The sequence below is a fragment of the Siphateles boraxobius genome, unplaced genomic scaffold (genome assembly GCF_051911475.1).
Source record: "Siphateles boraxobius isolate OS27281-9 unplaced genomic scaffold, OSU_SipBor_1 90, whole genome shotgun sequence".
Taxonomy (NCBI): Eukaryota; Metazoa; Chordata; class Actinopteri; order Cypriniformes; family Leuciscidae; genus Siphateles; species Siphateles boraxobius.
The window spans coordinates 658,635-684,550 of NW_027509220.1; the positions used below are offsets into that span (position 1 = coordinate 658,635).

A 25,916-nucleotide genomic window follows, 5' to 3' on the forward strand; every position below is an offset into this window, starting at 1 on the left:
AAACCCCAGTGGTTGCTAATGCATGTTCTGTAGGGATTGTTCTATAATTGTATCCTATTGTAATGGCCAAATCAGTAACTGATTTATTAGATTATCGATGCACAGTATTAAATGTCTCTTTCTGTAAGCTCAGCTCTGACATACTGTAGTACAGTACCGGACATTTGTCATCTGCCTGCTTGGATGCACTCATGCTGGTTTCTGCCAAGAATTGCCATATCACATTCAGTCTCAGACTGAGGTGTGTGTGTGTGTGTGTGTGTGTGTGTGTTTTAGTATTATTTTTTGATGGGACTGTCGCTTCCTCCTGTCAGTAGTGTAGCTGTGCCGCTCGTGTGCTGATTGCTCAGTCCAGTCTCTGACGCACACACACTCACAGAGATCTGCGTCACTATAAGGAACCCACAGAGTTTATGCATTTCACATAGACACACATTTTGATGGCCTATAACCCCATATTACTGCAATGAAGCAGAATAGCTTTTTTTACGTCCATTTCTTGTCCTTTCTAAATGACCATTTATAGAAATATTTTTTGGTGTCCTTTTTCAGGTTTAATGTTACAGACATGATAAATTATGTTATATTCTACTGTTGTTATATACATTATATAAGTATATAAATGTTCAAATAAATTATACAATTAAATTTATAAAAATGTGGCTGGCAAGTAGAAATCTAAATGACTGGCCCAATGAAAATAAAACACATTCCTATCCTATCATTAGGAAATCAAAATCAAAAATGCTCTTCTAGATAATAAAATCTAATTATATAATATATAATGTAGTGTAGTGTAATGTAATATAATATAATATAATATAATATATTCAAATAGAAAAGAGTTATTTTAAATTGTAATAATATTTCACAATATTACTGTTTACTGTATTTTTATTTATTTAATAAACAGCCTCGTTGAGCATAAAAATCACACGACCCCAAACTTTTGAACAGTAAACTGTAGTAAAAAAAAAAAAAAAAAAAACGTTAAATGTAATTTTCTGTCAGGACTTTCTTTGTTCATTTTATGGAAATTTCTTAAAAAAATATGGGGAAAACACCTGTGAAAAATCAATTAGATAATTCCTTCATATAAACAATTCATTTACGTACTTTTCTTCGAGTGTAGTGTTATATATGCTGTCTCACTGCTGTCAAACTGACTGAAGGAAGAGAGTGCAGATGTCTCTCTCTCCACACACACACACACACACACACACACACACACACACACACACACACACACACACACACACACACACACACACACACACCAATGGGAAGGACGATCTTGATCCAAGGCTAAAATTTCAACCTTCATAGGCATGAGAATAATGGGAAAATAAAACGGTACTAGATCAAAAAAACACGGGAACACATTGATGTGTCGACTAGACCAATGTTGGAAACTGCAGTGGAATAGACACCGCTAGCAGCTGAAAGCACAGTCTTTGACCTCCAGCAATCTAAATCGCTGTCAGTGTGAACGACCATTAAAGCCACTGATCCAGAGCTATAAAGCTGCGGTGATGAATTTAATCTCCACTGATGTCCCATATTTCCTCCTTAGTGAGGCTCTCCAGACCTGCAGGATATTGTGTGAGCACCTCTCACTGCCCCCACAGCTTGACATCTCGAGCACATAGAGCTAATGAGCCTCTGAATCTGTCCCAGTCCTGCCAGGGTGTTGCTATGGTGTCGCTAATCTGTTGTCAGTAGTTGTCGGGGTGTTGCTATACTGTTCCCAATGTGTACTGTGTGGTTGTCAACAATGACTCGATTTGATTTTGAAAATCTGGTAATAAGTTCATGAGAATGTTCTTAAATGCATTTCTTGGAAAAAATTGGAAGTTCTCAAACATTTCCTTGAGCAAGAAAATATAGAATTTCCTTAAAGGGATAGTCCCGCCAAAAATGACATTTCTGTCATGATTTTCTCACCCTCGTGTCGTTCCAAACCTGTATGACTTTCTTCTGACTGTCTTCTTTCATTTCCTGCAGAAAAAGACATGAGGGTGAGTAAATGATGATAGTATTTACATTTTTGGTTTGACTATACCTTTAAGGACTTAAAGGGGAAGTATGTAGTTTCTGCAACACCAGCGGCACCAAGCGGAATTACAAAAATACAGCATATTTTGCAAACGCCTCTTGGCGCGCTGCACTCCCCCAACCGAAACATCACAATCACAGCTCTTATGGATGCTTGTAAATGCATGTCTCAACAGGTAAAGTAGGCTACTTCAGTAAAAAGTCCAACACATTAGGAATACTTTTATCTGTGTTGCTATTTGTCATATGAGTGAATATGCTAAACACTTTCTCTAGAGCAAATGCAAGCATCTCACAACGGGTGCATTTTTTTGACATGTGCTCCACAATGGTTTGAGGCTGTCTACCCCGGACACGTCAAAGTAAACATTATAAACTGGAACATTTGTCTTTCTGAATAGGTGCATAATGATGCTGTATAGTATTGATTTGTCCATTGCGTTGCATTGCAATGCCCCATTCGCTTTAAAGTGTTCATGACCTGTTTAATCTTTGATTTTGGCTTAAAATTCTGTAACCGAAGCTGAACGTTTTTTCCCATGTTAAGCATTCATGGTCCCACACCGGCTAAACACTACAGTAGCCACGCCCCAAACTCTCACTATAGGTCAAGCTGGAACGTGATTGACAGATCTGAACGAACTGCTCTCAACGTTTTGATGATGCCTGAGAGGATCACTGTTTACACTTTTGGGGGAGATAAACACATGAATACTAACAGTAGTCAATGAACAATAAACTGGGTTAAGATAATGTATTTTAACATAAAAAAAACCCGTACATTGCCTTTAAAAGTGCCGTATGTAATATTGGCAGCTAGCGGCTGAAACTGTTACTGCAATCCAGCTTCAAAATATCGCCCCCCCCCACCCCCCCCCCCCCCAAACTCGACGCACATGCGAGTTGCCAGATTGAGGACACGCAACAGAAACGAGCGCAAATTTGAAAACAGAAGGCGACGAGCACTTTCACTGTAAGTTGATGAGTTGATTTATCCGTGTTTTCAAATGCCTCTTGTCATAGAGTTCTTCGACGGATGCCGAGGCTTTTTAGGTTTGGTTTGCTGGCTTCCATGGCTGCAATACGCTGTGTTTTCCGCCAGCTGGCAACCCGGGTGTTGAAATACTGTTAGGTAGATTGGCAGTGTGTGGAATCACACAGATCAAAACAAAAACAGAAATTCTGCCACAGAACACTGCACGTTTCAAAGTGGAATAACCGGCTGTAGCATTGCTTTTCAGTGAAACAAGTATGTGAACTCAGCATGTTTCCTAAATATCTGCAAACATATTATGATATGTTTATGCTTTAGTACAGTCCCCCAAAAATTGCATACAGCACCCTTAAGCAAGTGTTTTAAAATTAACTTTTAAGTGGCTATTTTCTGTGATTTTTTCCTCATGAATACAAAATATTGTTAACTTTTTTTTCTTGTTAAAAATAAAATAGTAGTTAGGAAGAGTTTTATTGTTAAAAGTGTGAGGTCGTTGTAAGAGTGCACTACTGTCTGTGAGATTTATAAATGTTTTTAAAAGAATAATCTTCTGCTCACCATTAAGGCTGCATTTATTTGATCAAAGATACTTTAAAAACATAAGAATAATATTACAGTTTAAATGAGCTGTTTTTTATATGAATATATTTTCAAATGTAATTTATTCCTGTGATGCAAAGTTGAATTAGCAGCAGAAATACTGCTACTGCTGCTTCATGTTTTTGTGGAAACCATGATACATTTTTGGTCACACTAGATTAGGGTCCAATTCTCACTATTAACCAACTATAAACTGCGACTTATGCCTCAATAAACTCCTAATTACTCCTTATTAATAAGTTAGTTGTTAAGTTTAGGTAGTTGGTGATTAAGGGGTGTAGAAGGTCATTCATAACAAGGCATTAAAATGTGCTTTATAAGTACTAATAAACGCCCAATATCCTGCATGCTAATTAACAACTAGTGAGGATTTGGCCCTAAATGAAAATGTTACCCTTTTTTCTTTTTTGTGAATTGAAAGACTCAATCTTTTTTTAATAAAAGCACCCCTAAATACCACTCTTGCTATTGCAATATACAGTCTCAGTCCATATATCAGACTCCGTTCACCCTGCCTTGAATGCCTGTCAGCTCCTCCCCTCCACCTCCGCTCTATTGCCCTCGTCTGCTGGGAGCAGATTGAAGAGCAACTCATTTATTACGAGGACCTGTTGCTTCTGCTGACAAGTCCATCACTGTCCTGTCCCTGCCAGCTTCTTCTACTCAGAGTTTCAGTAGGTGGCAGATCCAAAGCAATCTGTCTGATGGACGAGTGTGATGTGTTAGTTCTGCTTTGCCGTTGACCCGAGGTGAGCTGGATCTTGGTTAGTCGTGTGTTCTTCTAGCCTGTGAAACCTCTGCAGATTTCTCTGAAACTGCACAGATGGGTCTCCTACTGGCGTCTGGCTGCTAGGAGCTCTTCCACTTGGACACCGTCCGTTGCAAGTATTTTTAAGGGATTTAGTGCAACCTTTTTTGAAGTTAATATTTAAAAAAAAAAAACTTTTGTCTACAAAATCAAAGCCATGTGGTGCAACAAACATGCAAATTATAAATAAACACAAACAAATGAATAAACCCTAAACATTTATATATAAATCTTTCCTTACTGTCAGGAATCAATCAGATTCATTCCCATCCACCACTCAAAGGTCACTCTCCCCGGAATATTAACCAGTCACACCTGTTCACAATCAGTCACCTCGTTACCCAGCCCTATAAAACACTCACGCACACCCCAGTCATTGTCAAGCCTCCAACAGGAGAAGACCGTTACCCACGATTTCCCGAAGTTTCCAAGTCTGCCAACGAAGATCCATCACGTAACTATACTCACCCCTGAATATACTCACCTTTGTCTCCCTGTCTTGCTGTCTCCAGTATTCCAGTCTGGTTCCCTGTTTCCCGAGTCCTGCCATTTGAATCCAAGTGCTCCACGTGTCCACCGAGATCTCCCTGTTCCTCCCTGGATCTGAAACAGAAAAGTATTCGTATCACTGGACATTGTCTACCCACGTCCAACTCTCTGAAGAAGGGTCTGCTCACCTGGGATCCTCTGCACGACGTGATCGTCAACGCACCTGCACATGAACTTTGTCTCTGCACATATATCACTGTAAATAAACTCACGTTTGCTTTCACTTACCTCCGCCTCTGTGCCTGTATCCTGACAGAAGGCTTGACCAGAACAGAAAAGTGAAACAGCGCGATTGAAGCTACCCGCCATGGTGATAACCCTGTACAGTCTACAGCCGCTGTTCAAAATTCCGGTCAGTCTACGCTCAGCACTTCCGCAGACTCCACTTCTTCGATGATATGCTTCGCTAACCAAGCATCACGTCCAGCGCCATTCTCCGGACGGGCGGAGGATTGCAACGGGTTCCTGCTTCAGTGTTCGCTCGCTCTGGAACAGCAAAATCAGTTATATCCCACAGAAAGATCGAAAATCGCTTTTATCATCCAACAGTTATCCGGGGCTGCTTTGAGATGGGCTGAAACCATGTGGTTACAGGAGTCCACTACAACCTCATCGGTACAAGGGTTTGTAGACCATTTTAAAGAAGTTTTCGGACGACCAGTTGATGATTCTTCCACCAGTGACAAACTACTGCAACTATACCAAGGTCGAAGATCGGTTTCTGAGTATTCGTTGGAATTTCGCACTTTAGCCTCTGCAAGTGGGTGGAACGAGAAGGCGCTCATTTCTGTTTACCGACGTGGTCTGAATCCTGCTCTCCGTCTGCAAATGGCGATATATGATGACAGTCTGGGTGTTGAAAAATTTATCCAACAAGCTCTCCGTGTGCATCAACGATCTCAGGGCTGTTATCTAGAAAATCGCCGACCCACTAGTAATTCTCAGTATCCCACGGAAGCTCCGCCCGAAGCAGATGGAGAAAAGATGCAATTGGATACTTACCGACTGTCCCCAGCGGAACGTGCCCGGCGCCGTGAACTCAGGTTATGTTTGTATTGTGGAATGGGAGGACACTTTCGTCAGTCATGTCCGACTCGACCCCCCAGAATGCTTGTGAGTTCTGTCTTTACGGCCGATTCGGGATCAGCCCCACTAACTATTTCAGTGATCCTAAAATCCACGACTTTCCATGTTTCTGCCACAGCCATAGTGGACTCCGGGGCGGCAGGAAACTTCATTTCCGGACGGCTCTGCCAAAAACTCCAGCTCGAGAAATCAGCCACCGCCAGACCATACTCCATCCATGCAGTGACGGGTGAAACCATAAATAAGGGGTATGTCACAGCTCAGATTAAACCCATCATCCTGGGTGTCGAAAATACACATCACGAACTTTTTGAACCTTTCATATTAGAGAACAGTCAGACTGATCTAATTCTGGGTCGCCCATGGCTTATTCGACATCAACCCAATATCAACTGGTCATCTGGTAAGATCCTGAACTGGGGGTGTAAGTGTGCATCCAGAACTGCCGAGTTGGCGACCACATCCATCGTTGATGCACCTAACATTGTCCCAGTAAACTCAACCTCCATCGAAAGCCCCACTGAGAGTCTGTCCGTTTCCATACCTACCTGTTATTCCTCGTTTGCAGATGTGTTCAATCCTGTCGAGGCTGCTAAATTACCCCCTCATCGAGCTTGGGATTGTGCGATCGACCTTGTTCCAGGAGAACCCATTCCTAAGGGACGAATCTACTCCCTGTCTATTCCCGAACAGAAAGCCATGCAACAGTACATTGAAGAGGCTCTGAAACAGGGGTATATCCATTCCTCCACGTCACCTGCTGCTGCCAGCTTTTTCTTTGTTCCTAAGAAGGATGGCGGACTACGTCCTTGTATCGACTATCGAACCCTGAACAGAATAACCGTGAAGTTCAGCTATCCACTACCGTTGGTTCCTTCCTCACTGGAGCAACTGCGTGAGGCCAAGATGTTCACTAAACTGGACTTGAGGAGCGCATATAACCTCATCCGAATTCGAGAAGGCGACGAATGGAAAACCGCGTTCATCACCCCTGCTGGCCACTACGAATATTTGGTTATGCCGTATGGACTGGTCAACGCTCCTTCCATCTTTCAAAGCTTTATGGACGAGGTATTCCGAGATTATCTGAACCGATTCGTAATAATCTACATCGATGACATTTTAATCTATTCCAAGGATCCAGTGGAACACCAACGACACGTCTCCTTAGTCCTCCAACGGCTACGTGAGTTCTCTTTGTTCCTAAAAGCAGAAAAATGCTCATTTCACCAAACTTCAGTCGAATTCCTAGGCTATACAACTCAGTGAAAGAGGAGTACAGATGGACGATCGCAAGACCAAGGCGATCACTTCCTGGCCAACCCCACAGACGGTAAAAGAATTGCAAAGATTCCTTGGCTTTGCCAACTTTTATCGGAGGTTCGTTCACCAGTACAGCCTGCTAACAGCTCCTCTAACGTCACTCCTAAAGGGAAAGCCAAAAACGCTGCTCTGGACTGAGGAAGCCGACCACGCATTCCAGTCTTTGAAAACCGCCTTCACCACTGCCCCTCTACTCCGACATCCTAATCCCGAAGAGATGTTCATCGTAGAAGTCGATGCCTCCACCACTGGAGTAGGAGCAGTGTTGTCTCAGTATTCCAATTTGTCACCCAAACCTATGCCATGTGCGTTCTTCTCCCACAAGTTATCACCCGCCGAAGTAAACTATGATATCGGCAATCGGGAACTCCTGGCGGTAAAACTTGCGCTTGAAGAATGGCGACACTGGTTGGAGGGCGCCAAACACCCGTTCCTGGTTCTCACCGACCATAAGAACCTCCAGTATCTGAAAGAAGCAAAACGACTCAATCCACGCCAGGCTAGATGGGCGCTTTTCTTCACTCGATTTCACTTCCAGATCTCCTATCGTCCAGGCTCCAAGAACGTCCGAGCGGATGCTCTGTCTCGTCTCCATGCTCCTGAAACTCACCATGAAGAACCCGAGAACATCTTGCCAGAGAAAATCTTTGTCAATCCCATTCAGTGGGACTTAAACGAACAACTGATGGAATTGTCTCGAAACCAACCCAGTCCTACGGAATGCCCAGCTGGGAAAATCTACGTACCCGATGAATTCCGTATATCACTTATCTCCTCAGCGCACTCCTCCGTTGGTACGGGTCACCCAGGAGTCACCAAAACCTGCTCCACTCTCCAAAACTGCTACTGGTGGCCCAACATGCTCCGAGACGTCAAATCATTCATCCAGGGGTGCATCCTATGTGCAATGAACAAAAACCCTCGTCATTTGCCCGCAGGAAAACTCATGCCTCTACCCGTTCCCCAAAGACCCTGGTCGCATATTGGGGTGGATTTTGTGACTGATCTTCCACCCTCCGAAGAGAACACCTGCATCCTGGTGGCCGTCGAGCGCTTTTCGAAAGCGTGTAAGCTGATTCCCCTGAGAAACTTACCCACAGCATTTGCAACCGCAGAACTTTTAATGGAACATGTCTTCCGGAATTTCGGCCTCCCAGAGGACATTGTATCAGATAGGGGGCCTCAATTCATTTCAAAAGTTTGGCGAGCCTTCTTTGCACTGATGAATGTCACCGTAAGTCTCACTTCAGGGTATCACCCACAGGCTAATGGTCAGGCAGAACGAAAAATCCAGGACGTCAGCCGTTTCCTCCGAACTTTCTGCCATGCCAATCAGCACCTCTGGAGTCGTTACCTCGTGTGGGCAGAGTATGCCCAAAATTCCCTTAGACAAACCTCCACCAACCTGACTCCGTTCCAATGCATTCTGGGTTACCAACCTCCACTGTTCCCGTGGTCCGGGGAACCCTCAGAAGTCCCAGCAGTTAACGCCTGGTTCCGGGACAGTGAGAGAATATGGAACCAAGCTCACCATCACCTCCAACAAGCCATAAACCGCCACAGTCACTTTGCAGACGCTCACCGAAGCAACACCCCCGAATACCAACCTGGACAATTGGTTTGGCTCTCAACAAAAGATATCCGGTTGAGACTACCCTGTCGCAAGTTAAGTCCAAGATACATCGGTCCGTTTCCCATAACAAGACAAATCAATCCAGTTACCTACCAGCTCCGTCTGCCAAGTCACTACCGCATCCACCCCTCATTCCATGTTTCCCTCCTGAAGCCCCATCACTCACCTGTTCCAGTCCCCTCTACAGATCTAGCACAAGATGAAAATCCTCCGGTACTCCCCATTGAAACAGAATCCATCTTCGCTGTAAGAGAGATCCTGGACTCCCGACGTCGGGGTGGTCTACTCGAGTATCTGGTTGACTGGGAAAATTATGGACCGGAAGAGAGGTGTTGGATACCTCGTAAGGACATCCTTGATCCCATGCTACTCACTGCCTTCCACGAACAACACCCTGACAAACCTGCTCCTCGACCTCGAGGTAGACCCCCACGACGTCGGGGTCCTAGGTCCGCTGGCGCGGACGCTGGAGGAGGGGGTAGTGTCAGGAATCAATCAGATTCATTCCCATCCACCACTCAAAGGTCACTCTCCCCGGAATATTAACCAGTCACACCTGTTCACAATCAGTCACCTCGTTACCCAGCCCTATAAAACACTCACGCACACCCCAGTCATTGTCAAGCCTCCAACAGGAGAAGACCGTTTTCCCGAAGTTTCCAAGTCTGCCAACGAAGATCCATCACGTAACTATACTCACCCCTGAATATACTCACCTTTGTCTCCCTGTCTTGCTGTCTCCAGTATTCCAGTCTGGTTCCCTGTTTCCCGAGTCCTGCCATTTGAATCCAAGTGCTCCACGTGTCCACCGAGATCTCCCTGTTCCTCCCTGGATCTGAAACAGAAAAGTATTCGTATCACTGGACATTGTCTACCCACGTCCAACTCTCTGAAGAAGGGTCTGCTCACCTGGGATCCTCTGCACGACGTGATCGTCAACGCACCTGCACATGAACTTTGTCTCTGCACATATATCACTGTAAATAAACTCACGTTTGCTTTCACTTACCTCCGCCTCTGTGCCTGTATCCTGACACTTACAACATTTAGGGTTTGTTTATTTATTTGTTTGTATTAGCGTCTATGATAAAGAAAAAAATACATGTATATTTAAAGAAATATATCTTTATATATGTATATATATATATGCTGTATTGAGCCATGTTGCTGTTCAGAAGACATGAATATTTCACAAACTTTGTAGATGCAAAATGCTAAATATGAAAAGCTTTACATTTCTGTGTGATTATTGCTGTAAATAGTGCATCTCATGTCTTGAATTGTAGTTAAACTCCAATTGAATCATTCAAATGTAGCATTGTTTTATTTCTGAAAATATAATTAGCCCAAATGAAAAACTGAATAAAATGTTGTTTGCAGAAGTATTCAGCAAGATTGCACAAACAAAAAGAACAGGACAAATGTAACGAGAGCTCAATAGGCTTTTAATTGGCCTCTGTGAATAATTAAATGGATATTGAGGCTGTGGATCTGAAAGACAGCTGTGAAAGAAAAGAAATGAACACTTGAAAGTAGTAGAGATGAAGTTAACATTATAAATATTATAATATATTATCTATTTCTGATCAAGGACACTGCTCAAACTGCACGCAGATCACAGTTATTACTGTGAAGAAGCTACAAAATGTAATATTTTAGAAAAGGGTGAAAGAGTTAACTACACTGAATTTTATATTGTAGAAACTATTTTCTCTCCATAATTGCTAGTAAATTTTGCAATTTTTTTTCAAAGAACTACAAGTAACCCATTGAAATGATATTTTAACTGAAATTGTATTTTACTGTTGCACATTTTGCTGTGCAAAATATTAAAATATATTAATTACATTTTCTAAAAATATTTTCTGACATAAAGAAGAAATAGATCTCCACTGACTGGTTTCTGAGTCCTGTTTCTGAGAATTTAATTTAGTGTTTTTTCAGATTCTGTCAAGTAGGACGTATTGCTTTTAAGAGCTTTACAAAACATAAATCAAACAACATTTCACTGAAGAGTCTGTTTGAGCGCTCGATTAATGCATACTTCTACAGAAAGATTCATTTTCTGTAACTGTGTTTTAATAAATGGGAATATGTGAGTGAGAGAGGATGACTAATGTGAATGTAGATATATGTGCTCTTGTCTTAACAGATGTCTGTTATTCCTCTATCAGTGATGATTCATTCAAGTGCATCTGTTCACTTTAAAGTGAGTGTACTCAAAAACGCTTTCTGCTGTTATACATACTGTACCTTATGTAGATCTGCACATACGTCTACAGTTCAGAAACTGAGGTAGCTGTTCTGGATAGATGTTAATATCTGCATGTTGTTTGAGTAAGCGTTAGAAATGATCCTGACGGATAAAAACATCCTAATCAAAAGGAATTTGGTTTGGTTTACAGGAGCGCAGATCACTGAAAAACTTTCGGGGTCAGTAAAATGTATTAATAAATCAATACTTTTTTTCAGCAAGGACACATTAAAATACCAAGATATCAGTAAAGACATTTAAAATATTACAAAAGGTTTCTGTTTCAAATAAATGCTGTTCTTTTGAATCGCAAATAATTTAGAAAAATATTCACAAAAATATTAAGCCAGCTCAACAAAAGCTCATGTGACACTGAATATTAAATAGAAAACAGTTAATTTTAAATTACAATAATATTTGACATACATGTAGCTTTAGTGAGTATAAGAGACTTCTTTAAGACATTTAAAAAAAAACCTACTTACCCAAACTTTAGAAGTTTTACTAGTTACATAGACAGTTGGTTTGAATCATTGGAAGCTGAATGAATCAAATTAATTCAAAAATGCTTTTCACAATTCATTAAGTCATATTTCTTTTTAATAATTTTAAAGCAAAGCATCTGCAAATTATGCCATCACTCATTGGCTCAGACGGAAGGACATCTTTTGAACATTTAAGTGGAAAGATGATAAACCCTTAAAGTTTGAAGCACTGAAAACAGAAAATTCAGTATCATGAAGTTGTTGTTTTCTGGGCTGTTTTCAGGAATGACAGATAAAAACTTTAAGGTGAAGTATAGAGTTTCTGTGACCGAGCACAATTACAAAAATACAACATGTTTTCCAAACAATCTTGCAAACGCCACTTTCGCTTGTCGAAGCTGAATATCTTTTCCATTGTAACACGTCTGTCATGATCCCACCAAAGTCCCTTTAAGGCAAGTCATTTCACTCCCATCTGAGCTTCTAAAGGCAGGTGAGGGACTCAATCACTTTACCAATTGGCGATTGGCTCTTTTATTTAGAAGGCGGGGCTTATTCCACCATATCGCACTTTGTATCGCACAATCCAACCGTCTCCATTGACTTTATTGCGAGAAGCTGCCTCCTTGTAATTTCTGACTTATAACAAAAAACAAAACAATGTCTAAAAGCTGCTATATGACGAGGTGTACAGCAAAGCTAAAAAACCCAGAACTTAATTTTTATAAGCTACCAAACCATGAAAGCCAGCCTTTAAGGAGACTAAAGTGGATACAGGCAATTGGACGTGAAGCTTCAGCTGGAAGAATGGTTCAATTATGAGATCATGACATGCACTAAAAATACACTACGTGTGCAGTAAACATTTTGTCACTGATTAGTTAAATATCCAAATGTCAGTTTTATATATTATATTTCTGTAAGCTAAGCTATCCCTGTCGTCGATTACGTTCCCCTCCAGTGGACGTAGTTCTCCGAGTAATATGACATGTTGCGCTCTGTCTCAATTGCCTGTATCCACTTTTGTGTCCTTAAACGCTCGTTTTCTGGGGTCGACAGCTTATTAAAACTTAGTTCTGGGTTCTTTAGCTTATTTGCTGTACACCTTGTCATATAGCAGCTATTAGACATTGTTTTGTTTTTTGTTATAAGTCAGAAATGACAAGGAGGCAGCTTCTCGCAATGCAAAGTCAATGGAGACGGTTGGATTGCCGTGTGGGCGTGGTCTAAATACGCTCTGTCGCTATAGGTTGAGCTGGAAAGTGATTGACAGATCTGAGCAGACTGCTTCAAGGTTTTGATGATGCCTGAGAGGCTCAATGTTTATGCTTTTGGGGGAGATAAACCCATGAATACTAATAGTAGTCTATGAACAATAAAATGGGCTAAGACAATGTATTTTAACATAAAATGATACTTCACCTTTAAGGCTGGTCTAAAATAGCTGTGGTTAATGTTGGTTAATACACATGAAAATGAAGTATCATTACTCTCCCCAGGTCATTTTATTCACTGGTCTGTTCACTGTACACTTGAGCCCATCAGCTACACAATTTAGTAATTCTAGTGTATTGCATTAGTATAAATATTTATTTACATAATCTTTATTGCATAATGGCAGGGAGAACATTGCACTGTAAAACTGTACTAACCGTAACAGATGATGATGATTCTTGTGTCTGGATGTGGTTGTGATATCGTGAGCTTAGAATTATACAGTTCTATCTCCGTTTAGGGTAGTTCTGAGATATTGAGCATCAAAGTTGTTAAAATCCCTGCTTTTTTCTGAGATGGAACCTTTTTATTTTATTAATAACTACTAACAAAATATTTTTTTTTTACAAAAATAACACCACACAGGCATTAATAAACACCTAATGGATAAGATTATGTCAAAAACTCAATTTCGACCAAAAGTGGAGATAGAACCATATAATTCTAAGCTCACGATATGTCCTTTTCCTCCATCTGGAGGTGTATAAGTCTTGGAGGGAGGGCAGGAGTGCACCAATTATCCCTTCAGCCGTCCTAACTGTCTATTGCAGACATTTATGCCTGATTTAAAGACCGAACCAAACCAGACAGTTATAGAGGTGAATAGGGCAGACTCATTGATGACCGTTTCCTTAGTCACACTATCTGCTGTCTGTCTGAAAGTTAGTGATCGGCTGACAGACTGTGCAGGACACAGAGAGCTGGATCATTTTGTCCTAAAGATGTTCAGAAACGATGGTGTTGAATAGTCTGCAAATAGTTTCCTTGCATAAGAGCCTTGCATTATCATTTATGAATATAGCTGCAAGCAGCAATATATGGAGTTCAAACAGAACAGAAAGAAGTTGGATATTAAATGCAAAGATGTTACATAACTAACCGACTTACCAAGACAATATAGAACTTGGAATAATATCCACTGACAATATGCAGAATTTCAAAGCAGTGCAGTTCAGATTCTTTGGCTTAAAGAGACAGTTCACCCAAAAGTTACAATTCTGTCATTTACTCATGTCATTCCACCTGTACGACTTTCTTTCTTCTGCAGAACACAAAAAAAAAATATTTTAAGAAATATCTCTTTTTTCGTCAATAAAATGAAAGTACAATGCATGTCCCAATGTTGTTTTGGACCCCATTGACTTTCTTTGAATGGACAAAAACAGTTTAAACATAAATTTTTGGGTGAAACAACATTTACAAAACTTTCTATTTCAGATAAATGCTGTTTTTTGAACTTTCTATTCATCAAAGAATCATGAAATAAAAATTTAAAAAACTCAACATTGATAATAATCATAAATGTTTTTTGAGCATCAAATCATCATGTTAGAGTGATTTCTGAAGGATCATGTGACACTGAAGACTGGAGTAATGATGCTGAAAATTTAGCTTTCATCAGTGGAATGAATTACATTTTAAAATATATTAAAATAGAAAATAGTTATTTTAAATTGTAATAATGTTTAACAAAATGCCTGTTTTTGTTTGTATTTTTAATCAAATAAATGCAGCCTTGAAGAGACTTCTTTTAAAAACATAAAAAATCTTACCGATCTAAAACGTTTGACCAGTATGTAAGTGCAAATCAAACATATTTTTTGTGGCATTCATAATAAACAACATTTAGTATAAACACCAAGCCTAAATTAAATTATTTAAAGGGATATATTATGCAAATTTCACTTTTACATAGTGTTTGAACATAAATGTGTGTCTGCAGTGTCTGTATACAACCAGATCTAATATACACATGTGATTTCTTTACTTGCTGTTTTTGTTCACAGACATAACTGTGAACTTTGTGTGTTTTTGACATAACCTTGTGCGTATTTGACAATTTAAGTGCAACAAGACCTGAAAGAGAACTTAGTTTAATACTCACAGGACGCTCCGTCTGACATCCAGCTCTCTGTGCGTGTGCTTCGGATGTGTGCTCTCAGAAAACCATATATCAGAAATTTAGACTAATATGGCTTTAAAACGCACGCAGATAATACACTTTCATGATGATGAAGAACTGCAATGTCACGTGATGGTGAGCACGATAGAGATGATAATCAAAAACAACAGATGTTTTAGTTTTTGGCAGAGTATCCGAGGCACAAGCTGTACAGGCTCCGCCCTCTTCTGGAAAGGGGGCGGGGAGCAGCAGCTCATTTGCATTTAAAGATAAATGTATGAAAACAGCATTTTTTTCCTTCCATTAAAAAAATGTACAACAGGGTATAGTAAATGATATGTGATTTTGAGCTGAAACTTCACAGACACATTCTGTGGACACCTGAGACTTATTAGTTATATATATTACATCTTGTAAAATGGGGCATAATAGGTCCCCTTTAAAGTAAAGCTGAAACTGAAAATTCTCTATACAAATAAACTTGTACTGCTCTCATTCTGCACGAATTCAAATGTGTGCACTTTGTGAAGTTTTGCCTGCTTGACGTTAATTTCATTAAATTGCATTATAAGTCGCTTTAGAATATAAGTCAAGGCGTGTTTCAGATGATAAAAAACGTGATTTATATTCCAGAAATAGAGTGTATGAATGTATACACCTCCTCTAATGATTTCAACCCAACAGCTTAAAAATTGTTGACTGCAGCTTCACTTCTTGGACCCCTAATAAAGCTCAGTCAGCTGAATCTGTGCTGCAGGATAAATGTAGCCTCCAGTGATCACATTGCGTAAAATCGTTTCCAGTCTAATGAAAGATACAAACGTGTACAGTAGGCATCTCAGTAAGAGACCAAAACCAATCAACCTGAACTTTGAGCATCTGAACATAATGAGTGGATCATATAACCACTGTGAAGTGATTTTTGATATTCAGCAGGAATTAAAAAGAAACGTCAGACCTCACGATAGTCTGGGCCTGTTGAGCGCTGGTGATTGTGTTAATGTTGCTGATTGTTTATACTGCTGTGATAATTCTTGTCTTATTTCCTTATTAAAATAAATGTATGTCTTCATCACCCTCTCACCTCCCCGGCTCGCTTCTTAATGGAAATTTGATTGTTGTGACAGTAAATTCCAGTTTGATGTGCTGTAACAAGACAGCAATTTCCTTAAGGAAATGAGAGGCAAGTAATCACCAATGTACACACAATGGCTGAAGTTAATTTAGCATTGGATAATGGAAAGTTGGCAGAAGAGATATGTCTGTGCTTTTCTGTGGTCTGTGAAGCATTCAGACGTTTTGCTTAGTTAAAGCTGAAGTGTGTAATTTCTGCATCACTAGAGTCACCAAACAGAATTGCAGAAATAAAGACTGTTACCAAATGAGTTTTCTGAAGACTTTCATACTTTCATTTCATTAGTTTAAGCCATTGTTGCTTGCTATGCTTGTTGTGTCTCACTTAATACATAATGAGATAATTGCACGTTCCTGTGTTGATTGGAGTTAAGCGATTGGTTGATGATGCGACGCCTTATGTGCTTAAAACGTCTGGTTGAAGGCAGAAGTACAGACTCAAAATAGAAAAACTATTTTGGAACTTTTTTATTTGTCAGTTTGTCATCTACCCTCAGGATATTTACATTTATGCATTTGACATGCTTTTATCTGAAAAATGTACAGTAGTGCTGAGGGCATCAGTTATATTAGTGTCATTTAGATACTATTATAGTTTTTATTAATTATATTTTGCATTTGCATTTAAATTTTTGTTAAAGTTTTAGTACTTTTGTTGTTATCTGCAAATGTCTATATATTTGTTTTATTAAGGTTTTTTTCAGTTTTAGTTATTTCAAAATTAATTTTAATTTATTTTATTTAAAGCAACGAACCTGTATTCTTTCTTATGGTTTTAGTTTTACTCTCAGTTAATTATAATAACCCCGGAAGGTATATATTTTTATCACTTCATACAGTAATTTTGCAGGATATTCGAACCAATGATATCGCCGTTTTTAAGCTCTAATGTTTGAGCTTCAGGTAAAGTGCTTTTCCATGCTTTTTTGTCTTTTTTAAACAATTCATAATTTTTTTTTAAACCATATAGTTGTGATACCATTTGTTCTCTGTGTGAGAATTATTAATGTTAAAGGTTTCCTTTTTTACCAGATTTTTACCAGATTTCTTTTGGTGTGATATTAGGTGAATTTTCATTGAATCCAATTAGGGATTAGGCACCATACAAGTTACACTCAGAATTTTAACCTAAAACAAAGGATTAAAAACAAAACTGGACTTTGGGAAACAAGGTTGTTGTTGTTGTTGTTGTTGTTGTTATCAGCCAGGCCAGCACTGGCCTACATTGCACATGTATGCCATGGTACAGTGCTTGACCCTCAGGCTGCTCATATTCACATTTCGATTTGCTTGATCTTTCCACCCGCTCTGATGAGCTCCGTGTTGAAGGTTTTGTTCTGCTTTGCATCTCATTTTATCATTTTAGTTTCATCTGCGGCTTCATTTGTAATTCCTGTTAAGACTAAGCCACTTAGAGTTTCAAGGAAGATTCGAACAAGCACTGTATCACCTTCCATTTCATGAACTATTACAAAGACCAACTCAGTGCTTTTGTTGCTTCACTCAATATTTTCTCTTATGAGATCCCCTATATGATAAGTTTACTTTGTGCATCAGATTAAAATCCATAAAGAGGTGTGTTCCGCAGAGAAGAATGTAATGCTCATTGACGTACAATACTCGTGTCCTAATAGCCCAGACCGGCCTCTCCAGTCCCCCGGGGCCTAAAGTAATTGATCCTACTATCGTGAGCTCCATGCTAATCCATCATTGAACCGCTCGTTTACAGTAGAGCCACTGTATTCTCTCTCTCCTCATACACACAAAAGTGCACACTGGACTAACTTTAGGGTTTGTTATGGGGAAGATAAAAAAATGGAAGCTTCCTTCAGTCTCACACTTCGCCACCGTGAGGGGAAAGCCACGGTCCAGGCGGAAGAGCGTCGAGGGTCTGTGCGCAAGCACTCTTTTAGGGGTTTTGCACACTAGAACCTGGTTACTGGACGCGCAGTGTGTGTATCTGCTGGAACAGACTCAGGCGGGACCCACTCCTCCTCCTCGTGCTCAATCGCTCTGCTCTTTCTCTCGCACCTCCTCTGCAGATGGCGGGAACGAGGATACCATAGACCTGCAGAGCACCAGCTTGGATACCCTTCACAACTTCACTGGACAAGGTAAGCTGTGGTTCAGGTGCCGTACATATGTCACATCCTAGCCTAGTTGCGACGTAAAGGGGCACTTCACACTGCTAAATATTCTTTCATTGCACCATTAAACTTAGTGTTTGTCCCTCCTTGAGTATGAGCTCCAAATTTTCACTCTATACGAGCCAAAAAAGCCTGATGTATAACATATAAAACCTTTTAAATACCGTGTATATATATATATATATATATATATATATATATGGTTCAATAAATTGTTCCATTTCAAAAAAATATATATTTAGGACTATTATTTCATATGTCACCCTTTACAAGGTTAAACAAGTCTTAATACTTGCCCTAATGTAATGTTTTTTTAATTTTGCCACGTCCGATTAATTACACACGTTCTTCATCTCATGTGTCCACCAATCCTGTAGGTGGCAGTATAGACAGTGAATGTGCCTTTGAGAGGGACTATGCTGTGCCACCGCTTTCCATGGCTGAGGGGCTTCAGCACATCCGTATCCTGGAGGGATTTTCCCGATCTCTGCCGTCATCACCTCTGCTCATCCACCAGACATCCAGACCTCTGCCGTCCGTCAGGAAGGGGTTCGGTATGGCCACAGGTACCCAACTCTCTCAGTCATGATACCACAGCTCCTAATGCCAGCATAGGTGACACCACTGCATATCTGAAATGTTCAGGAAGTTTTCAATTTAGTACCATCATGCGAAGAGCCTGAGATGCTCTTATTTTCTTTTATTTTCTTTTATTTTTATTTTCTTTTATTTTTTTATTTTTTTTTATTATGTTTTATTATTATTTATTTTTTTCCCTTTCACATTTCCAGGGTTCTTAGAAACGGAAGTCGCCGTAGTTAGGTGAACTTCTATAGTGGTGAATGGAAACTACAACAAATGTCATTTTTGCGCTCACATTTGCTTCAAATGCAAAAAACAATCGACAATTGCATTTTTATGACTTTCCAAAAGAGGAAAAAATATTGAGGGCTGAATTATGTTGGTCAGAAGAGGGAAAATATTTTAGCGGATGAATTAGAAACTCTCACATCAGCTTTAACTACTAACCCATTTCCAGAAAAGTTGGGATATTTTGTAAAATGCAATAAAATCAAGAATCTGTGATTAGTTCATTTTAATTAAAATAAACAAAAGAACTATTCAGTTTATTTTTATGTAACTGACCAAAGTACAAAGACAAGATTTCCAATGTTTTCACAGACCAACTTAATAGTATTTTGTAAATATAAACACATTTTGATTTTGATGGCTTCAACACACTCCAAAAAAATTGGGACAGGGGCGTGTTTACCACTGTGTCACATCACCTTTCCTTTTATTGCACTTTTTAGTCGTTTGGGAATTGAGGATACTAATTGTTGAAGTTTTGCAAGTGGATTTTTTGCCCAATCTCACCTCATACAAGACAGCTGCTCAAGACAGTCCGTGGTCGTCGTCTGATTCTGGTTTTTCATTCCGGACTGCAGGTGTAGTGTCTATGAAACCCATCTGTTGTAGCACACAGAACGAGGCCTGGCATTGTCTTCCTCTTATAACCATAAACTTCCCAGGACAGATGTCATCTTGATGGTAGTATAACAAAAAAATCAAAAATGGGATCTCTTTAATATATCAAATGTTTCTCCTAGACAAAAAAATGAGGTTCCCTTTCAAGGGAATTCGAGCTGCGTCAAACGCTGTGGGAACGCCCCTGCGTTGTGCGTCATGAAGCACGTATGGAATCAGCCCAATGGAGAGATGGAATGTCATAGGCGGGTGACGTCATCGACCAGGAAACTATAAAGCACCCCATAAACACAAGCGCAACAGCTTTCTGTGCCTTCAGTCGCGCTATATGTGAATCTGTCCCTGTGTGAATATTGTCTGTCTTTACATACTCTGCACCACACAAACAATTTATATATATATATATATATATATTAAGAGAGATATGGCGAACGAACAGCAGTTTAGGAAGTGTGTCCCTCCCTGCTCGCGTTATTTTACGAGTGGGGATACACACGTTCTTTGTGTTGTTTGTTTGGGAGTGCAGCATGCCCAGTCAGCTCTCGAGGGAGCTGATTGTGAGCATTGCGAGCGTCTGCCATTAAGGACGCTCCGCTCCCGCCGGGCGCTCTTCGAGGAGAGCGGTTCGGTGCGTGCTCCCCGCGTTTCGGGTCCCGCTCTTGCCGAGGCAGAGCGACGACGCGTATCGTGGGGATCGCATATGGATCTCTCAGCGGGGTTAGAGACGGACTCTGCCTTATCTCTCCCTTCACCTGTGAGATCCAGTGCCTCAGTCCCGTGTTCGGAAGCACGCGCTGCGGTTTCTTCCGCTCGGGCTGAGGCACCAGTTATAAATGAGGGAGATGTGGAGGATTTGCCACCTTACACTCCGAAAGTGATGAGCTAGTGGAGGTATTAACAAGAGCTGTAGAAAAACTCAGCATTGTATGGCCAGTGACTAGACAGGAGTCTGTTTCTAAATCAAAATTAGATGAGAGATTTTTGCCGTCACTAGTGCAACCTCCACGCCGGTGCTTGCATTTTTTTCCCGATCTCCACACTGAGGTGTCGAAATCGTGGAAAAAACCGGTGTCATATAGAGTGTTTAGTCCCCAGACTTCAACATATTCTAATATTGTGGGGGCAAAATCATATGGTTATTCGGCTATGCCTCGCGTGGAAGAGACGCTTGCGAGTTTTCTCTCCCTCGAGGCTGCGTCATCTGTTAAGGCACCGGCATTACTCACCAAGCCTCTTAGAAATATTTCGGTTTTTGTGGGTAAAGCGTATTCACCGGCGGGTCAGGCTGCGTCCTGTCTGCATACTATGTCTATTATGCAGGCATACCAGGCTGACCTGCTGAGGGACGTGAGTGAGAGTGAGGAGGTCAGTGCTGAAGTGGTTCGCGAACTGCGTCAGGCTGCTGATTTATCCCTGCGCGCAACCAGAGAGTCGGCCAAGCTAGTGGGTCGATCTATGGCAGCTCTGGTGGCCGCAGAAAGACATCTGTGGTTAAATCAGACAAATATAAAAGAAAAAGAAAAAGCTTTCCTTTTAGACACTCCTCTCTCCCCCCTGGGTTTATTTGGCGATGCTGTAAATTCTGTCATCGATAAATTCCAGGAGAAGGAAAAGCAAACAACAGCTTTTAAGAAATTTCTCCCTTTAAAAATTCATGTCCCTGGGGCTGCTGGGCGGGAGCAGCCCCGGCCGTCTGCGAGCTCATCATATAGGGCGCTGAAGCAGAGTGTCGCGTCTCGTGCTCCCCCTGCTGGACAGTGGGCTCAGCCGCGGCACTCTCAGCCGAAATCTCCCGGTAATAGAACTGATCTGTGGACAGTTATATTAGCTAAGAAGGCTTCGGCTAAGATGAAGTCCTGGCGCCACGGTGCACAGGACACTGAGGGTGGTCCCCACCGAGGCTAAAAGGTGTGCACCTCTTTCTATGGTGCCCATTCTTCCTCGGTGCTCTCAGGGGCCCGTTCTGCCAACCCCGCCTTCATGCCGGGGCGCAGACGGTCCCAGCGAGGGATTTCCCGAGGGTCGCTCGCTCCCTCTGAGGAGGGTTTCAGAGCGGTTAGACCAGTTGTTCCCTGCCGTTACAGGGCGCTGTGTTTGCTGCTCAAGTTACACCAGAGGCCAGTCTCGAGAGACTGGTACCCTTAGTAGATTTCTGGCAGAGTGGAAAAGCCTTCCAAAAATATCTCATTGGGTCCTGCAGACAATAGAAAGGGATTATGCTATCCAATTCAGGTGTCGTCCACCAAGATTCAGAGGGGTTCTGCCTACAGTGGTGGGCCCCGAGCAGGATCTGGTTATGGAACAAGAGGTGAAAGGACCACTTCAAAAGGAGGCTATAGAACGGGTTCCTCCTCCCAGTGTGGAGTCAGGCTATTACAGCCGATATTTCATCGTTCCAAAATAGGATGGGGGGTTGCGTCCAATTTTAGACCTGCGCCTATTGAATCGCTCGGTAGGGAAGCCAAAATTCAAGATGCTCACTATCAAGCAGATCGTGTCACAAATCAGATCCGAGGACTGGTCTGTCACGATAGATCTAAGGGACGCGTACTTCCACATTTCCATCCTTCCACAACACAGGAAGTTACTGAGGTTCGCCTTCGGGGGCGAGGTGTACCAGCACAGGGTTCTTCCGTTTGGCCTAGCTTTATCTCCCCGCACTTTCACGAAATGCATGGACGCAGCACTAGTGCCCTGTAGGCTTCAGGGTGTTTGTGTCCTCAATTACATCAACGGTTGGTTGATTTTAGCTCAGACAGAGCAGATGGCGGTTCAACATTGAGATGTCGTTCTCGTTCATATCAGGAAGTTGGGGGCGAGGCTGAACGCAAAGAAAAGTGTATCATCTCCTCTGAAGACCACTTTTCTGGGTGTCGTTTGGGTTTCGATGCAGGCGTGACCCGCATCGTTTCGATTCTCTCAGCTGTGAAACAAGTAAAGCTAGGCCAGCTACTTACTGTAAAACAGTTTTAGAGACTGTCGGGTCTGATGGCAGCAGCGTCCGACGTTATACCTTGCGGCCTGTTGTACATGAGATCGCTACAGTGGTGGCTCAGGACCAAGGGATTCTCCCCGAGGGGAAATCCGCTCCGCACGGTCAAAGTCACGCGGCGCTGCCTTCGTGCTCTGGTCATGTGGAAAGAAACTTGGTTCCTATTCAAAGGGCCTGTGTTTGGGGGCTCTTTGTCGTGGCGTAACGCTAACGTTACGCAGACTCCATCCCGAGGTGGTGGAGCTCCTTTGGTTGAGTTTCGGTCGCGCCGAGGTTGACTTATTCGCTTCCAAGGAGACCACGCATTGTCATCTGTGGTTTTCCATCAGCCATCCAGCCCCTCTGGGGTTGGACGCTATGGTGCAGCCGTGGCCGAGGTCACGTCTGTTCGCCTTTCCCCCGATTGCTCTGCTACCTGGAGTTCTGGAGAGGGTTCGCCGGGACGGGGTCAGCCTACTGTTAGTAGCCCCGTTCTGGCTGGCCCGAGTATGGTTTGCGGACCTTATTTCTCTCCTGGACGGCTCTCCCTTGGAGCTCCCGGTCAGGAGGGATCTACTCTCTCAGGCGGGCAGCATGATATTTCACCCCCGCCCAGTATTGTGGGCTTGGCCTCTGAGGGGGCCCAGCTCATGAACTCTGGTCTTTCAACCGAGGTTGTTGAGACCATTCTTCACTCCAGAGCTCCATCCACGAGGAAGCTTTATGCCTTGAAGTGGAAACTCTTCACTTCTTGGTGTGGAGAGTACCTGCAGGACCCAGTTAACTGCCCAGTGGGTGCAGTGCTGGAATTCCTGCAGGAGCGCTTCTCCACAGGGCTATCCCCCTCCACACTAAAGGTGTATGTGGCGGCACTGGCTGCTTACCACGTCCCTTTCAGTGGAGTTTCTCTTGGGAGACACCCGCTTATAACTCGTTTCCTTCGTGGCACACTGAGGCTGAGGCCAGCAGTTCGTACGAGGGTGCCGGCCTGGGATCTGGCCATCGTATTAGAAGGTCTTCCCTAGCTACTCTTAAACCTATCGAAGAAGTTCCTGAGAAGTTTCTCACGTTTAAGACTATCTTTCTTCTTGCTATCTCCTCACTAAAGAGAATCTGAGATTTGCAGGCTCTGTCGGTTTCACCCTCGTGCCTGGAATTTTCGCCTGGCATGGTTAAGGCATTTCTCCGTCCTAGACCAGGTTACGTTCCCAAGGTCCCTACTAATGTTGTTAGACCTACAGTTCTGCAGGCCTTTTGTCCTCCTCCATTTCTGTCGTCTGACCAGGAGAAACTTAATTTACTCTGCCCTGTTAGGGCGTTAGACGCCTATGTCCACAGAACTGCTGTGTGGAGGAAGTCAGAACAACTATTTGTGTGCTTTGGGCCACCCAAGAAGGGGTGTCCCGCGTCTAAACAGAGAATGAGCAAGTGGGTGGTCGAGGCTATCTCACTTGCCTATGAGTCGGCTGGTACGCCTTCACCTTTGGCTGTACGAGCCCACTCTACCAGGAGTATGGCGGCTTCTAAAGCCTTACTATCAGGAGTTTCCGTCAGTGACGTTTGTGATGCGGCTGGATGGTCTTCACCGCATACTTTCATTAAGTTCTACGACCTAGACTTAAGTTCTACCCCTGGGGCACAGGTGCTCTCGTCCTCTGTGCGCTAGTTCTCACATGGCGGTCACTTGGTCCTATGGTGACGTGGGTATTAGCGTTCCCACAGCGTTTGACGCAGCTCGAGTTCCCTTGAAAGGGAAGTCTCGGTTACGTATGTAACCCTAGTTCTCTGATAGGGAACGAGACGCTGTGTCATTCCACCACACTCCCGGCATTCCCGCTAGCGCTTCCTTCAGGCCTATCAGAAGCTGTTGCGCTTGTGTTTATGGGGTGCTTTATAGTTTCCTGGTCGATGACGTCACCCGCCTATGACTTTCCATCTCTCCATTGGGCTGATTCCATACGTGCTTCATGACGCACAACGCAGGGGCGTTCCCACAGCGTTTGACGCAGCGTCTCGTTCCCTATCAGGGAACTAGGGTTACATATGTAACCGAGACATTTCCTTCAAATCTAAATGGAGACTTTTGCTTGAGTCTCCTGCTTCGCACACTTGTCTTCTGAGACAAAACTCTAACACTCTCATCACAGAAAGTTGTGTTTAAAGTTGTGTCGACAACATCACGCACTGTGCTCAGATTTTTCTTTTTAGCTAGAGAAACTGGATCGCTCACATTTGTCACTTTAGAAGAGATCCCAACAGCATTACACACAGTGCTTATATTTTTCAACTAAACTACATATTCTGGAGAGAGATCTCATATTTGCATCCTCTAAAGATTCAGAAGAGACCTCAACCACATCACACACTGTGCTCATATTTTGTTCCTGAACTTAAGACTCCTGTGGTGTCCGTTTGTCTCTTTTAATGTTTAGAAGAGACCTCAACAACATCACACTCTGTGCTCAGATTTTTCTCCTATAATATGTATATGTGCAGCCTCTGAAGTCTTTAAAGAGATTACAGCAATAGATGTTTCTTCTACCACATTCTCAATTTTGACTCTTTTTCTCTCAAATATTTCTAATGTCTCATTTGTGTCTATTTTTATTTCTCCTAAGAAATTGTATGCCGTTGATACTAAAATGAGAATCACAACTAAGTCTCCTGAGCTTAGGAAAAGCAACCACTGATCAATAAATTTTTCCTCTGGGATGTCTCTGTACAATCCCAGTACACACCTCCACGTCAGTGGTACCTTCATACATTTGCACTGATGATGATGAGCGATGTTTGCTTTTGCACCTGTCGCTGATGAAAGTCTGGTTGGTCCCTTTGGTCTTTGGGACTGAGAACTCGATGTCCATTTTTCCCAAAACCATGCTGAAACGTGGACTCATCTGAACATATTCCCACTGACTTCTTGACCATCTGAGATGAGCTCGGGTCCGGAGAACTCGACAGCTTCTCTGCATAGAACTGTCTCTTTCCTTGC

The 25,916-nt window shown here is 42.2% G+C and overlaps 1 protein-coding gene across 1 annotated transcript in view; it reads left to right on the top strand.

Annotated features, from left to right (window-relative positions):
- The window catches only part of tanc2b (tetratricopeptide repeat, ankyrin repeat and coiled-coil containing 2b), a 210,103-nt gene that overhangs the window by 92,137 nt on the left and 92,050 nt on the right, over nt 1-25,916 (top strand). Inside the window, exons 3-4 of the mRNA XM_077224633.1 lie at nt 18,361-18,432; nt 18,843-19,031. Of these exons, the coding sequence (XP_077080748.1) occupies nt 18,361-18,432; nt 18,843-19,031 (261 nt within the window). The remainder of the gene's footprint in view (nt 1-18,360; nt 18,433-18,842; nt 19,032-25,916) is intronic.